The sequence below is a fragment of the Gobius niger genome (assembly GCF_951799975.1).
Source record: "Gobius niger genome assembly, chromosome: 10".
Classification (NCBI taxonomy): domain Eukaryota; kingdom Metazoa; phylum Chordata; class Actinopteri; order Gobiiformes; family Gobiidae; genus Gobius; species Gobius niger.
The window spans coordinates 24,049,220-24,063,907 of record NC_136861.1 but is presented as its reverse complement, the minus strand read 5'-3'; the positions used below and the strand labels follow the sequence as shown (position 1 = coordinate 24,063,907).

Genomic DNA, 14,688 nt, shown 5'->3' with positions numbered 1-14,688 from the left:
CTCATTTTAGACTGTGCACATTCAGAGAACCAGAGTTCCTGTAAGTAACTGCGTGCATGAGAACCGTGTGGATTCAACTCATCATTGAGACAAATAGCCCCGTAACAACGCGTAGATTAACCAGTGAAACACCGTAGTTTGACTGAGATGCGGGGCCCTTGTGGCCGCGGGGGCCCGACGAAACTTGCATAGTTTGCCTATAGGAAAAATCGGCTCTGAATTCTATATACAGTATCTCTCAAACATCAATTTAGACATTATCTTGTCCCCTTTAGTAGCACACAAACACACAATAGATTTAGTGGCAGCATTCACGGGACACCTCCTTCCTTGTTAGTATGCGCTTTATTATTTTTGTACTTTTGCCCCTCAACAGTCACTCTTCACCTACAGGGAGCTTTTTGTTGCATACCCCTCCACCCCACGAACACACACACGTACAAGCAGCTGTCAGAGAGGAAGTCGTAACTTGAGCCGTAAGTGACACACTAAATCCTGGCTTCCATCCAAAGACTCCAGTGTAGGGTTTGAGATATGACCCTCCAAAAGAAGAAGACCATATCAGCTTAGCAAATGTTTCAAAATGTAGTCTCTCACCGTCTAACAGTATTTTTGCAGCTAAACCAGAGCATGCGCTACACAATAATGAGCTTAAGACATAGGGTTATGTTGAAAGGGCAAGAGGTGACTTCACAAAAGAGGAAATTGGAGGCTTTCTATTTATATTTTAAACATTTAACGGTCCCCAGATCAGGAATGTTTCGCCTTCACTTACGCCTACGCCTGGATCCTGCTCAGCGCGGGGTGACAGGCCATAAGCACAGCTGTGGTATAATAGCAGAGGCACCGGGCGAACACCGCACGCACAAAATCATGACAAGAATAGTACGATATGATATTTTTCCCTCTCAGAAACATGACTTGGCAGACGTGCACTTCTGTGAGCTTTGTTTTTAAGACTGCGGTCACAACATCTCCAAGACAGATCTAAACAAATTAAGACATTTACTGAGATGTTGCTTGATGCTTTACCAGCCACAAGCATATTACATCTTGCCACAGTTGCCAATAGTTACATTGTAAAATTGGAGGAAAAAAATGTGGATTATTATTATGGTGCAAATGTTGTTGTGATTGACAGCACTGTCCCTGTTGCAGCTCTGGGATTCTCATCACCACCTCCCTGACCTACTTTCATGCAATCGAAATTCAAGTCTAGTTGCTGTGCTGATTTTCGTACAAACCTACACTTCAAATTCCTATGAACAAAAAACAAAACAATGAAATAAATAGGTCCTGGGACAAACCGCACACAATATTGCAAAATTTACTTCAGTATGGATAAATGTATATAATTTTAGTAAAAGGTTGCTACAAAATGAAATAAAAGCCATTATAAGAAGAACTTCCTGAAACCACTTTGATATCAGGTCAAGTTGCAGTTTGCATAAAACAACAGCAAAGATATAAATATTACTTACGGTCAGGGATGGGCCTGACAGGGGGCTGCTCGGCGACAGGTGACTGTCCCCTGTCCCCTCGAGGGTCGACCAGAGAAGGCAGCGGAGCAGTAGGTGCAGGAGGGGGGTGACTGTTGTTGTTTTCTAGTGCACCGTCACTCTGTTTGAAGATGGGCACCTCAGGCCTTTTGAAGGTCGTCTCCACAGTACTGACCACAGGACTGACCACAGGGCTGTGAGGCTCCGCTCTCTTCTGATGGAAATCAGGGATTCTTGTCGGGATACCAGAAGTCAGGTGGGAGTCCATTCTCCTGGGTGGAGTGGGGGGCTCCTGCGGCCTCGTTGTGCTTAGATCTGCCCGTCTGTTGGCCGAGTTGGAAAGGGAACTGTCCACAGGGTTTATCCGGCTGCTTAGGTTTACCTCTGGTCTTTTAAGGCCAAACCGTGCAATGCCGGCACTGGGTGAGTTGTCAATCTGTTTGGAGGACACTTCAATGGACATTTCTGAGCGCCTGGAAGCGGCTGCGTCATGGTTACGACCTCCTGTGAACTCCATGCGCTTCATACCACTTTTCGGTGAGCGTGGATTGGATGATTCGGATGGGGATGACCGGTTGGAGTAGTCCGAGTTGCGGGACGCTGTGTCGTAACTCCGCTGGCTGGACGTAGAGGAGGATGAGGACGAGCGCACAGGGTTTGAAGCCCGGCGAGTCAGAGAAGTACTGTGTGAGGACGAATCCGTCTCCTCCACCTCGAAGGACCGCTTCAGAGCTGAAAAAGACAAAACACTGATGGTTAGAAAGAACAAATCTAGATGCTTCTTGCATTTCACATACAGAGCAGTCCATCCAAGTTTGGACAAAAGGTTGAGACTGGCCATAGCAATGAACAGCATTTATAAGAGGTTTGACCATGACACTGCTGGAACCATGCTGAGTTACTCTTACAAAACAAATGTTGTGAGGGGGTGGGTATAAACCAAGTCTATGCAGGAACAGACCAGACCTAAATACAGTAGGAAAAGTATGAATACATTTGTATGCTATAAAAATATCCAGTTCACGCTCATTTGCCCAAGTACCACAGTTTGGGAAACACTGATATGTTAGAAACATTCTGCACAAATAGGAGTGAAAGAATAAAAGTCAGCGTAACAAAACATCCTACACATCAAAGTTAATTCAGCTCTTATTTTCAGCAGTATTTTCAAGAGTGAAGCAAGTTGAGCATCTTACCGCACTTGACACGTTTCACGTATTTGGACAACATGATCATGCCTTTAACTGCTAAATATCGTGTGAAGACTCTACACGTGTTCAGAAAATGTTGCACGCGCAGTAAGGCATCAAATGGTCAAAAATCTTTGCTTGAAAACTTTGAATCGTGGTTTATCTGGCGCACCTGGCCCTGGCCTTGCGCGGACAAAATCTCGCGATAGTTGGGCGTAAGGAAGGAAGGGTACAAAAAATATATGAAAAAGTGCTAGCGCTAATTTTTGGTTAAAGTTTGAACCTGGTGCAAAAATAAAAATAAAGAAAGAAAGAAATTGAGTTATAAACCGCACGATGTTGCTGCAAATCTACAGTAAGTTTAGGTAAGTGATAAGATTGATTCATTTAACCATGATTTTCTGAGAAAGCCTTCTGAAAAACATAATAAGCGCCTCGACTAAAGCCCTGCACATTCTTTTGCTGACCCCTTGTGGCTTGATGTCAGTATATTATTTACAAATGAGCAATTTACCATCGGCTTCAGAATAAGCCATTATGAGGCACATTCAAATGATTATGTATAGCTACCGTGTCAGGTGTGCTGTCTTTGTTGTTTTATCTACAATGGGAATATTGGCAGATGCAGGCAAACCCTATGTGACCTAAAATAACATTTATTATTTTATTTATTTTTTCATTTATTTTGTGTATACACTTTATATGCCTTTCTATTTTTCTCTAATACATGTTGACGTGTTTTGTTAGCCCTCTTCATACAGGTTCCGGCCTTGGGTGGTGAACCTCAGCTTGACCCCATCAGCTCACATGCTGCTGTCGTCATTTGGAGGAACCCTGTCAGAGCTGGTGAGATGAGCATGTCATGATAACACTGATAAGGATGACTTTTGCGTCAGGAGCTATTTTCCTTTCATACACAGAAACACACACACACACACACACACACATATTCCACACTCACATGACCCATGAGAGAAAAAGATGAAACACTGACGTCTGCAAACATGGCAAAGAAAAACTAATTGAGTTTAAATGGCTAATGTTGCAGTGACTTAGATTGATTCATCTTAGGTTCTTAAAAAAACAAAGTGGAAGTTTGGTTGGGTTGTAATAACAGTTTACATATAGAAAAGGCGTGGGAGTCCGTAATGGATATAGCATCATTACTAAGCAGCAACGGTCTGTGCGCAAAAATGCACTGTGTACAGTTCAGAGTACTGCACTGTCAATCAACAACAGCGACTATGCTTCTTAGTAAATCATGTAGAAACTGAACTAGATCTGCACAGAGATAACTCTGCTTTTTAATGTTTTTCTCAATTGCCTACCCCGACATTTGCACCCACCACAGAAATCTAGCCCTGTGGAATTTCCTCTGGACAAGTCATTGCCCTTAACATGCAGCTCAAAGGAATACGTAGACAGACTGAACACAATAGAGACCCTTTAGGACAGGTTTAGTTCTGGTTTTGGAGGGTTATGTGTGTGTGGTACTTAGTGAACAGTTAACAGTCAATGTTCAGGGTCATTGTGGGGTCAAATCTGAAGTCAGAGGTCAGCAACCTTTTGGGCATCATAATCATCAAACCTTGTGGCTCACTCATGACATCATGAGTTGCCAGACGTAAGATATAAGTTGTGAGAATAAAGGAAGATTGTACACAGTACTAGCATAATAGAAAGAGATGTGGGTGATATATTTTATGAGGGTTCTGGTACATGCAGGAGGTTTTTATTGTATTCAAGAGCTGCCTTCATCTTCCGGGAGTTCACACTGCACTGTGACTTGTGCAAATACGACTGTCACTCACTCAGAACTCACCAATAAGCCCAAGGGAAACTAAACCGTCTGTGTCTGTACTTTAGCACAGAGCTGTATCAGACAGAAAATACCTGAAAAACAATTTGACAATCTCTCCAAATTGATAGATTGTCGTAGGGTTCTATCACGACTCGCTTTTATATTGTCATATTGCCCGCCCCCAGAAAGAAGTTAAATAGGGAGCTTTTATTCATTGTCACAGCATTCAGACTAAAACTCAAGATCCTTTATCAAAGACTCAAGACTCAAACCCACAATGCTGAGGGCAAAGCAGTGTCCTACCATATGTGCTGTAGTTTTAACCACTAGACTATTGGCTGCATGGGGATATTATGTTTAAAAGAATCAATATTTTGCTTTTTGTCTCCTTTATCTACATACAAGGGCTATAACAGGTCAAAGCAAAGCAGCTGTTTAGCCATTTAGTCATCTGCTGCTTTGTCTGTGTCTCATATTGACATCATGTGCTCGATTTTAACAAAAAGACTACTAACACTCATAGATGACATGAACAAAAGCCCATTATATTCAATTGAGAGGCGTTGAAAAGTGGCTAACGCATGCTTCCTCTGGCTGAATACTGACTGTTGCACTGTGTTTGCCACGAGGTAAAAAAAATAAAAAAAATCCTTAAGTCAGGAAGAGAGAGGGCAAGAGTTTTTACCATTACATACCACAGTCAAAGTGGTGTTGACGGAGAGCAGCTCTGGACATGTGCAGATGTGCAGCTAATGGCTATGTGTTTGTTAGATAGACAGGCAGAAATGGAGGCGTGTATGTATGTGTGTGTGTGTGTGTGTGTGTGTGTGTATGTGTGGGGGGGGGTTCCTGGCATGTCACAACGACCAAGTCACGCCCACAAAAAAACCTCTTGCATCCACAGGCCAGAGAAAGATAGACGTGAGGATGGACAAGCTGTTGAGAGAGGGAAAAAGGAGAAAAAGGGGGTAGGAAAGGTGGAGGAGGCGTAAACTGTGGAAGGGCGACAAGAAAAAAAACAATGAAAAAATTGGCGTTGGAGTCATGCCAGGTGTTCTGCATGGTCAGTGGCTGTCTTGTGATTGCTCAATACGCACACGCGCCGTTATGCCTTTCTGTGATGTAGCTAAATCAGTTCCACTCTCCTCGGTGGATACGCCCTGGTTCGTCCACAACACTTAACTTCAAACTCGGAGCAAGTTTCCTTTTCCAAAACACCACGGCTCACTGCAGATGTCAACGATCCTAGTCCCATATTTTGTTTCTTTTTTTAATCAAAACATGTGGCTGCGATCCATAGTGTCCTCATGACAGGGTTAAAGAGTGCCTATAGTGGTCACATAGAGGAGTGGAAGGAAAAACAAACCAGCCGGAGCAAAACTGCAAAAAGGAAATGGACTAACCTTCAAAGTCTGATATGATCCCTTCCAAGTGAGCGTTGACAGTGGAATCGGACATTTTGAGAGGCCTTTTTTTTTCTAAGTACGCGAGTGTTTATAAAGCTGGAGAGAGGGAGAGGGAGCAGCGGGAGTTCCCTTTCCCAAGCAAGGAAAAGTCTAGTTGCAGTCCCTGCTTTCACACAAATCCCAAATTAGGAGCCCGTGCAGGACAGAGGTGGTGGGGGAAGAAGCGAAGGCAAGGGGATAAGGGGGGAAAAAAACAAAAGTTGCAGGAAACTCAGTGATCCGAGGCTCCCTTTTCCCCCAATCTCTAGATCTCCGGTCTTCTCTTAAAGCGTATTTTTCTAGCCCTGTCCTCCTCCCTCCACACTTCCAGAGCTGGGAATGAGAATGCGTTGACAACCCTCCACCCCCTCCCCTCCTCACTCACTTTATCTCTCTCTCTTGCTTCCCTCCCCCCTTTCCTCTTCCACATGCTCTTTTTCTGTCATTTTTTTCCCCCAACTTCTTTTGCAAGGGATTTTCAGGCTGGCGATCAAACGCACTTCCTTGAAGCCTTAATCACATGACTTCCACAAATTTGAGGATTATGTAGCGCATCCAAGAATAGCCTAAATGTTTCTCCCTTTTGCAGTTATAAATCAATGCGGATCGGAAAGTGCAATTGCATGGACACAGGCCTAAAGTCGGCATGCGCTCTTTAGGGGAGCTAGAGAGTCTTTGACCCTTGATGTCAAGATAACATAACTCTCTCTGAAGAAAGAAAAACTCCATTTTGTTTTAAACTGCAACTGTTAAGTGTGGACGTCCTTGTGTTTGACTTAAAGGAAGAAAAAAAAGACTTTGTACTAATATGGTGATGCCAGTGGAGCGTCAAACCTACTTTAGTGGCACACTGGGACAAGACGTCAATAAATAAGTTGGCTAATGACTTAATGAGCATGTGAATGAGCCTCTGTGTCTGGGGGCAAGAGGGGCGAGGGGGGTTACATGGGTGTTGGCCAGACTTGTGAGAAAGTAAGAAGGCTATCTGTGTGTGACCTTAAATAGGGCGCTCATAGTCTAATTTGAGAGGTATGTACATTTGATGCCATCTTTAAGAATTAAAGAAGAACTAAGTAACTTGTTTACCTTAATAAATCCTTTTCGTAGTCCTTCTGGGGGTAAGTGTAAGTGTTAGTGGGATGATTGTTTTGTTTTTTTCACCTTCCCCTGGTGTCTCTGTCCAGAAAACCACCCTTGCAACTTCCCCAGCACCAGGTCGGAGGTGCAATGCACACTAATAGAGTCACGAAGAAGAAGCTAACAAGCTATCGGGCAAAGCTAACTGCGGGCTAGCACCACTTTAGCAGTATTTACCGCCAAGTTTGAGTGAAAAAAATTAGCTCTTGTGTCATTGAGTTGTGGCACAATGTACAATATCCCGCTCTCCCTTTGTCTTTTCTGTCAGCGTAGTATGAGTAATGAGCATGAGTTAAGAAAAAAAACATGCTACGACACCTGCAGTGGCGCTTTGGCCTCTAAGGGCATGTGTTACTTAGTTATGCTTTAAACTTTTAAAAACCTGGTTTTGTTGGTGGTACTTAAACAAAGTTTCATGCAGGTGGTACCTGGAATATAAAATATAGATCTTCAGTTTGCACTAATTACTGCATGTGTTCCTTTTTTTTTTTTTTTTAATTTGCCACGGACAAAAGATGTAGGTTTGTATACTATGCCCTACCTTTGTTTCTACACATCAGGCCACTGTGGAGCTTTGTCCAGCAGGGGTCAGTGGAGTCGAGCCTTTGTAGTCAAAGCCTGTTGCTATGTGCACAGTTATTGTCGCACATGACACTTGGATGCAGTAATAAGAGCTGTAAGTGGATAAAGGTTTAAACATGGAAGGGGGGGACTGGGAATCCTGCTTTGGGACACACCCGCGCCCCACATGGGACGTCCTGCCCAAGCACAAGTGTGCCACATTCCTCCACTCTTTGGCACGAGGCCACCACACTTAACTACAAGCCGGAGATGTACGCAGAAATAGAAAGATGAAACGACCATGCTGCACATTGGACAGCCACGAATTTCCTTTTGCTTGCATAGTCTCGACAAGTCCAGACAAGCAAAGGCTAATCCAAAAATAATTGTCACAGAAGGAGTCTAGTGTTTGGCCTTGTGTGACAGGATTAAAAAATCTGTAGCCTCTTTGTGTATAATGTACCCATAGGTTTGACTACGAGTTTAGTTTGATCTGTCTATAAACAATGCAAAAGAGGTGACACATGATGAGGTGACAAGAGGTCAAATAGTTCAGTCGCTCCAACAAAAAGCTTGCAATATTACATTTCCTGTCGCTTCTTCCTCATGGTCTGTCATTACGTCAATTCTCATATAATACACCTCACGTCTACTCACTAATTTGTATTTGCTCAGTGAAGGATGAGTAACGAAGCAGTCATTTCCCATGCGGACATGTGCCAGGCTGGTGTGGCTGTTGATAAGGCGATGTGAATGTCAGCACTCTGCTTCACACACAGGGAAGATGCTGGTTAGGCCTATTGAACGCTTCAGTACATTTATACAATCTGTCTAACTGCCTGTTGCCTTCACTCATGTTGTGGATGACTTGAACTAAATCTCACATGGTGCTTTACTATGGGTCAAAGGTTAGTACATTGTATTGGTATGTGATGCTGTAGTGTAAATGATTTTCTTTACTTGGAATTATACGCATAATCTAAATAATCAAGGGTCATTTTTAACTTTTATGCCTATAGGTCAGATATATATATAACAAACATAGTAATGATGGATATAATAATTTGAGGCATACAATTAACCGGAATCAAGATGTAGCCTATTTCATTGGAAAGACTGCGATGATTACTCATTACGCATTAGGAATTGAAAGAGTCTTCCCATTCCATTATAGTGATGAAGTAAAATCTGTTAAAGGTTGAGTTGAAATATGGTTTAAACATGATCGATCTGTGGCCCATTTGTAGCTTGTTCGTTTGAAACATCAACAGCTCCCGCGACAGAGGAAGCACCAACTTCCTGCTGAGTTCATCCTTAAAACAACAAAGGCTTTGTTGGCCAGCTCACCCCTGACTCAGGCTGAATGGACTGAACCAGCCAAACGGAGTAGGGAAAATCTCAGAGTGCCGTGACTGTGGCGGCAGGGCTGTATTTATGCATTTATTGTGTATATGCTTTGGATAGGACCATTTAGTTACGGCTGCGCTGTTTATGGCAACCACCATAATAAGCAACATTACCTGGTTCAGAGGAAGAGAGAGCGGGAACTCTGTATACTGTATGTTACTGAGCAGAAAGATGAACAGATATCGAGTGTTTGTATACACAGCTTAATTTATGTAGAATGAGGATACAGGCAGCATAATGGATAATTGCAGTCGGAAAGTCATTGTAAAGGTTATCATGGGGAAAGATACAGTGTCAGTGTGTAAACAGAGATGTGTATCTCAGCATTTGAGATATTTGCCAAACCATATATGAATGTACAGATTGTGCTTTACCGCGCAGTAACATAGTAACAGCATTGTTGCTAAGTATAATACATTTTGTCGTCCTGTTTTCATATTATTACCAAGACGGTACTGGGTTAGGGTAAGGATTAGGTGTGAGCCCTTGAAATGTCTATCTTTTTGAAGAAGTTTTTGGTCCAGAGGCTTTTTTATAGGATAGTACGGCATGGGGTGATGACCAGGGATAAACATGAAAATGATCAGAGCCATGACTCAAACCCACGAGATTCGAACAATTTTCCACAGCAGCTTTCGCCGGTAGAGTCTACTATTCATAATTACCATGTATTACACCTTAGGTATCATGCTATTTTCATTACCATGCTATTAAGTTGCTGTAAAGTTAGTCTTTATGAATGGCAAATATTAGGTATGAACAATATCTGCACAAAGGGAAAAAAACCTCTTGTGACCAGACTTTGTACCTTATTAGTAATACCAGTTCAAAGAAAGCAACATATCTTTTTAAGTAATAAATCAAAAAACACCAGTGTGCGTTTTGTCATAGTGAGAAAAACAGCAGCAAGGTTTAACCCTAATAGGTCAAAAAGTGTATTCAGCGCACACAAATCATTAGCCGTGTTGCGTTGACCTAAATGTTGTTTTTATGTGTTAAAAGTGTGTGCAAGTATCAGACAATTAGAGGAGCAGGGATGACACAGGCCCACAAACATGCACGCCCCCCTCGCCGGGCCCCACAGCCACACATGGTGCACTAGATTCATCCAAACTATATGCACAGCTGTAGTCACGGCAGCTGGGCCTAACCAAATGTTATACAGCAACACGTTTAATCAAACACAGCACCTGTTTGAAACGCCAGCCAACTCCACACAGTAAGGGCCCATGCACTGCAGATCGTGTAAATGCATTGACTTTCCGATGGGTAAAGGCACATAGCAGCTGCCGTCCATCGAAAAGCACTTTCTTTCTGACTGTAGGCCACTGTCTCTTCTCACTCTGTTTAGCAAGCAACTTTATAGTGTTTGGACAGTCAACAAGCCAGCATTGAAACCTACTCCATGCCACAACAAATTCTCAGCTGTTGTCATGGAGACGTTACGCAAAAAGGTCCCATTTCACAACCATTTTGTTTAGCTTTGTTTGTCACGAGTAGTAAAAAAAAAAAAAAAAAGAATGGCTGCAACTCCCTGCAAGTAATAGCAACTCCCTTTCCTGGCTCAAAAGGAGCCCCTTCTTTTTCTAACTCACTGTCTCCATCTTGTGGGGAAGAAACGTACTGCAAACATCACATCACTGTCTTAGCATCTGAGTTTTGTTATTTGCTCTAAAAGTCGGTCGTGGTTGAGGCTGTTTGCTGTGTCGGTGATGCGGTCCTTCGTCACCAGCATCATCAGCTGACCTCACTGTGACTAGACTCAATGGGACGCTTCGTTCTCTCTGCTCCCTCTTCATCAACTCTGCGGTTAATCGAACAAAGGCTTTCCACACACAGCCATGACTGCAGGACACCACTGCGGACAAAGAGAGCTTAAGAAATGAGCAATTACCCCGGGAAAAACATGTCACAAGTTTTATGAATGTATGTATTTAATGGTAATCTTTAGTCCGTATACATCTGAAAGGAGTCCCAACAATACTGGAATAAAGATCAAAATGAGGATTAGGACACTACAGGCCGTTTTCATGAGAGGAAAGTAGATTACACAGCTCTATCTGTTATTTCCAGTGTCAATTTCAGTCCAAGCCTATAGGATCAATATGCTCTTAAAGTGATATTTCCATCAAGGAACTACCTAGAATTCACAATCTCATTCGTACACCAGTGTATCCACACCCTCGTGAAGTGTCTTTCCAAAGGACACAATAATAAGCAATAAGCGCTGGCAAGAGCTGGGATTGTTTTGTGGACAACTAGTGCTGCAAGCGTAAAATGTTGCAAAGTTTGATGAAAATACAATTTATCTTTACAGAATGATGCCAAAATGAAGCAAGCTATAATGCTCTATATGCGAGGATAAGTTGGTCTAATTTGCCACAAGCCTAAGTCCAGTTAGCACAAGTCTGAGTGGAGTCATCGATCCAGTTTCCTCAGAGGACACACATCAGGTTTATGTTGCTATTAACAGAACATGCAAGAAGCAGTCACCTGACAAGAGCAATCAACAAAATATAAAACATGGTGTTACTCTCGGTTACTTACAGTTTAGTTGGTGTCCGTTATCAACCAGTGGCCAGAGCACATGACATTAATAAAACATTTCAGTAGACCAGATACATATCCACAGAATGTCTTGCCAGCTTTATTTCTCCCACAAGGAAGCACCTGGAGTTTAAGGCCTTGTAAGTAGCCGTAAACTGGGAGGAGCCTAAAGCATTTATTGCCCACATGTACTTGACACTGACCTCACCTACACTTCCAGATCCCAGATTATGCGCGCCAATGTGCTACAATGCCTGCCATGTTACACTCACGGGCATGCTACGGATATGATGACTGGGCTATTTCCAGGGCACGACCGTTGATTGTCAAATATACTAGGTTTATGACTCTATGTGTATGAAAAAGGAAGAGTAAAAACATCAGGAGACAAGTGGTATTGGGTGAATAGACTGTGGTTTCTCTTTTCCCACCAGGAAGAGGGGTTTGTTGTGGTACAAATTTGGACGCCACACATTTGTTTTGAGTGTCAGTGTGTAACCGAGATAGTGCCACAAACAAGTTGATACACTGGAACGGCATACTCATTAAAAATAAAAGTTGGATATTAGCACAAAAAAAAAACTGGTCTTGTGGGTTGCTCCACTTCACCCCGCGCTTCTCCCAAAACCCCAAAAGAAAACAGGCAGTCAGCAAACAGGACAGAATGAGGGAGTGGAAAATACCATTCAGAAAGAGAGAGCAGACAGGCTAGTGCTACAAAACAGGAGACCCTATTGGAGCTGGCTATTTGTGTGTTAGCTTACCTGAGAATCTGTCCCCCTCCATAACTGGATCACACCCTCAGCCACATGCACTGTCTGCTCTTCCCACACCGCTCTCTCTCTCTCTCTCTCTCTTACTCTTACTCACTATCTCTCCCTGCCTTTTTTTGGACTTCCCTTTCTTTCTCTCCCTCCACACTCCTGGGTTTGTCCCTCCCTCCCTCCCTCCCTCCCTTCCTCCTCCTCCTCCTCCTCAACTTTTGATTCCGTCGCCCTCCTGTCTTACTAACGAATTGAAGAATTACGACATCCCCTCCATGTGCTGATCATATGTTGTGTACTTTGTGGGCTTTTCACTGCTCTTTCCTCCCCTGTTTCTCGAAGGGGAAAGAAAAAAAAAAGACTGAAGAGGCATTGTGTTGTCAAAATAGAAAGCCGTGTCAAGCCGGGCCATGTGACACGCACCCGGGCTGCAGTGGACTAAAATAACCAGCTGGTGTGCAGACTTCACCAGTGATGTTCAGTGAGAGCTGAACAAAGTTAAAAAACTAGGTCGAAATCCGTTAGGCCTCTTGATAACAGTGGAGCTGCCTTTGCAAATTGGGTTACTACCAAAACAAAACAAGTTTGGGAACATAGGGAAAATCAATGTTTCGGAGTGAATGGTAATATTTAGATGACAAGTCTTGTTTTGATCTGTGAGTGAGTTCAATATTTGCGAGAGTGGTGAATTTTGTAGGATTTGTAATGCTAAGAGTAAAAATAGCAGTATTAGGTGCAGGGACTTTGGTGGCAAGTATTAAGATCAGATAAGAGAGCTTATATGTTTACTGCCTATTGTTTTTATCCATGGGACCTGGCAACTGCGTTCTGCTTAAAAGTGGCAAATGTTCCTAATCCCAGCCCTCACTTTGCACACAAGTCTAGGAAACTCGTTTGACCTTTTGGCAGGTTGTTCACTGTGTGCAGTGGGTCAGAGGTCAGAAGGCGAGTGTCTGAGCCGTCAATAGAGACATCTAACGCGTCTGAACCCGGGCCTGCACTTGTGCAACACTTGGGGATCTCTTTCAGTGCAGTCAAGTGTGTTTGAGTCTATGTGTGTCACACGAGCTAGTATTTTTCAGTAAAGTCAACCAGACGCACTTGGCCTGTCTGCGGCAAAGGTAAATAGTTTTGATGGTTTGCAAGTGAGCTGGTGAGCAATTACAACCTTGACCTTAGCGATTGGGTTTCATCTGCAAATTGATGGTGTTGTGAACATGAAAAGTAGTTTGTTCTGGTTTGTCTGGTTTGAGCTATGGTTATAGTTATGTGAGTTTTATATTAACCTGGAAAATCCCACTGAGAGATTACAGAATTTATTTTTCGGGGAAGTTCTGGCCATACTGTCTTGTGAATGCCCAAGGGTGTAGCTGTCAGTTTATCACAAATATCCCATGACAAATTGCCCCTTGTGAAGCTCTTTGGGTTCATTGTGTCATGTGAGCTCAATACAAATGTTGTAAATGTTTTAGTAGTAGGGAAAACCTACGTAGACACAGGAAAGGATAAAACTCCGCACAGAAAGGCCCCACCTGGTTTGGGAATTAGAGTGGGGAGAGACATTCTGCACATTGTCAGAGCTGGGATTCAAACCCACAACTCTCAAGACAGACACTATTCTGCCATATGCACAGCAGCCTTAATCTCTAGACCCCAGAGATTGTTTTAATGACAAAAGATGGACATGGTTTTATTCTCTGTGATTTAACAGTTAGCCGTTGTTGTGAGCTCAGCCGGATCTGCTGACTGCCGAGGGGGAATTATCACAACGCTCAGTAACAATGAGGACAGTGTTGCCTAGACCTGGGTCTATGTATGACTGTGCACAGGGACGTTAGTTACAGTAACCTCTCGAACTGTGCTGATGGCTCGTAAATGTGCTCTGTTTGCAGATGTTTTTGAAGAGAGCACCCAATGCACCTATGCCCTGTGGTTACCTGCTTCACCGTCATGGTGGTCTGCTGGCAAGCCTTGGGCACTTCCCCACAATCAACATATCTCCCCTGTACTGTCACTATGTACTTGTTTGTATAGGGGAGTGTGATCACACCGGCTGTCGACGGTACCTTTCATTTATAGAGCACTCTTGACACTAAAGCATCCCAGATAGACTCATGACTCAGTGTTTAGTAAGCATAGCAGGTCAAAACATTCCCTCAAGCTTCAGAACAGCTACTGAATACTGGAATAAAATGATCCCCTATTTTATATATATATAATGTCAGAAAGCGATACTATGAATGCAGAAAGATATCTGCATTAGTAAATAATCATATTATCAAAGAACAACTTTCAAATATTATCTACCTTTTTATTCACTTACCTTACAATATGCTT

The 14,688-nt window shown here is 43.0% G+C and overlaps 1 protein-coding gene across 3 annotated transcripts in view; it reads right to left on the bottom strand.

Moving 5' to 3' along the window:
* The window catches only part of septin9a (septin 9a), a 48,550-nt gene that overhangs the window by 21,830 nt on the left and 12,032 nt on the right, over positions 1-14,688 (bottom strand). Inside the window, exons 1-2 of one of the 3 annotated variants that reach the window (XM_079565383.1) lie at positions 12,352-12,425; positions 1,482-2,231 (exon numbers count right to left, since the gene is read on the bottom strand). In XM_079565383.1, coding sequence (XP_079421509.1) covers positions 1,482-2,231; positions 12,352-12,373 — 772 coding nt within the window. In that variant the 5' untranslated portion in view covers positions 12,374-12,425. Of the gene's footprint in view, positions 1-1,481; positions 2,232-5,893; positions 6,264-12,351; positions 12,426-14,688 lie in introns of those variants that run through there. The other 2 variants (XM_079565382.1, XM_079565381.1) reach the window with 2 other exon arrangements.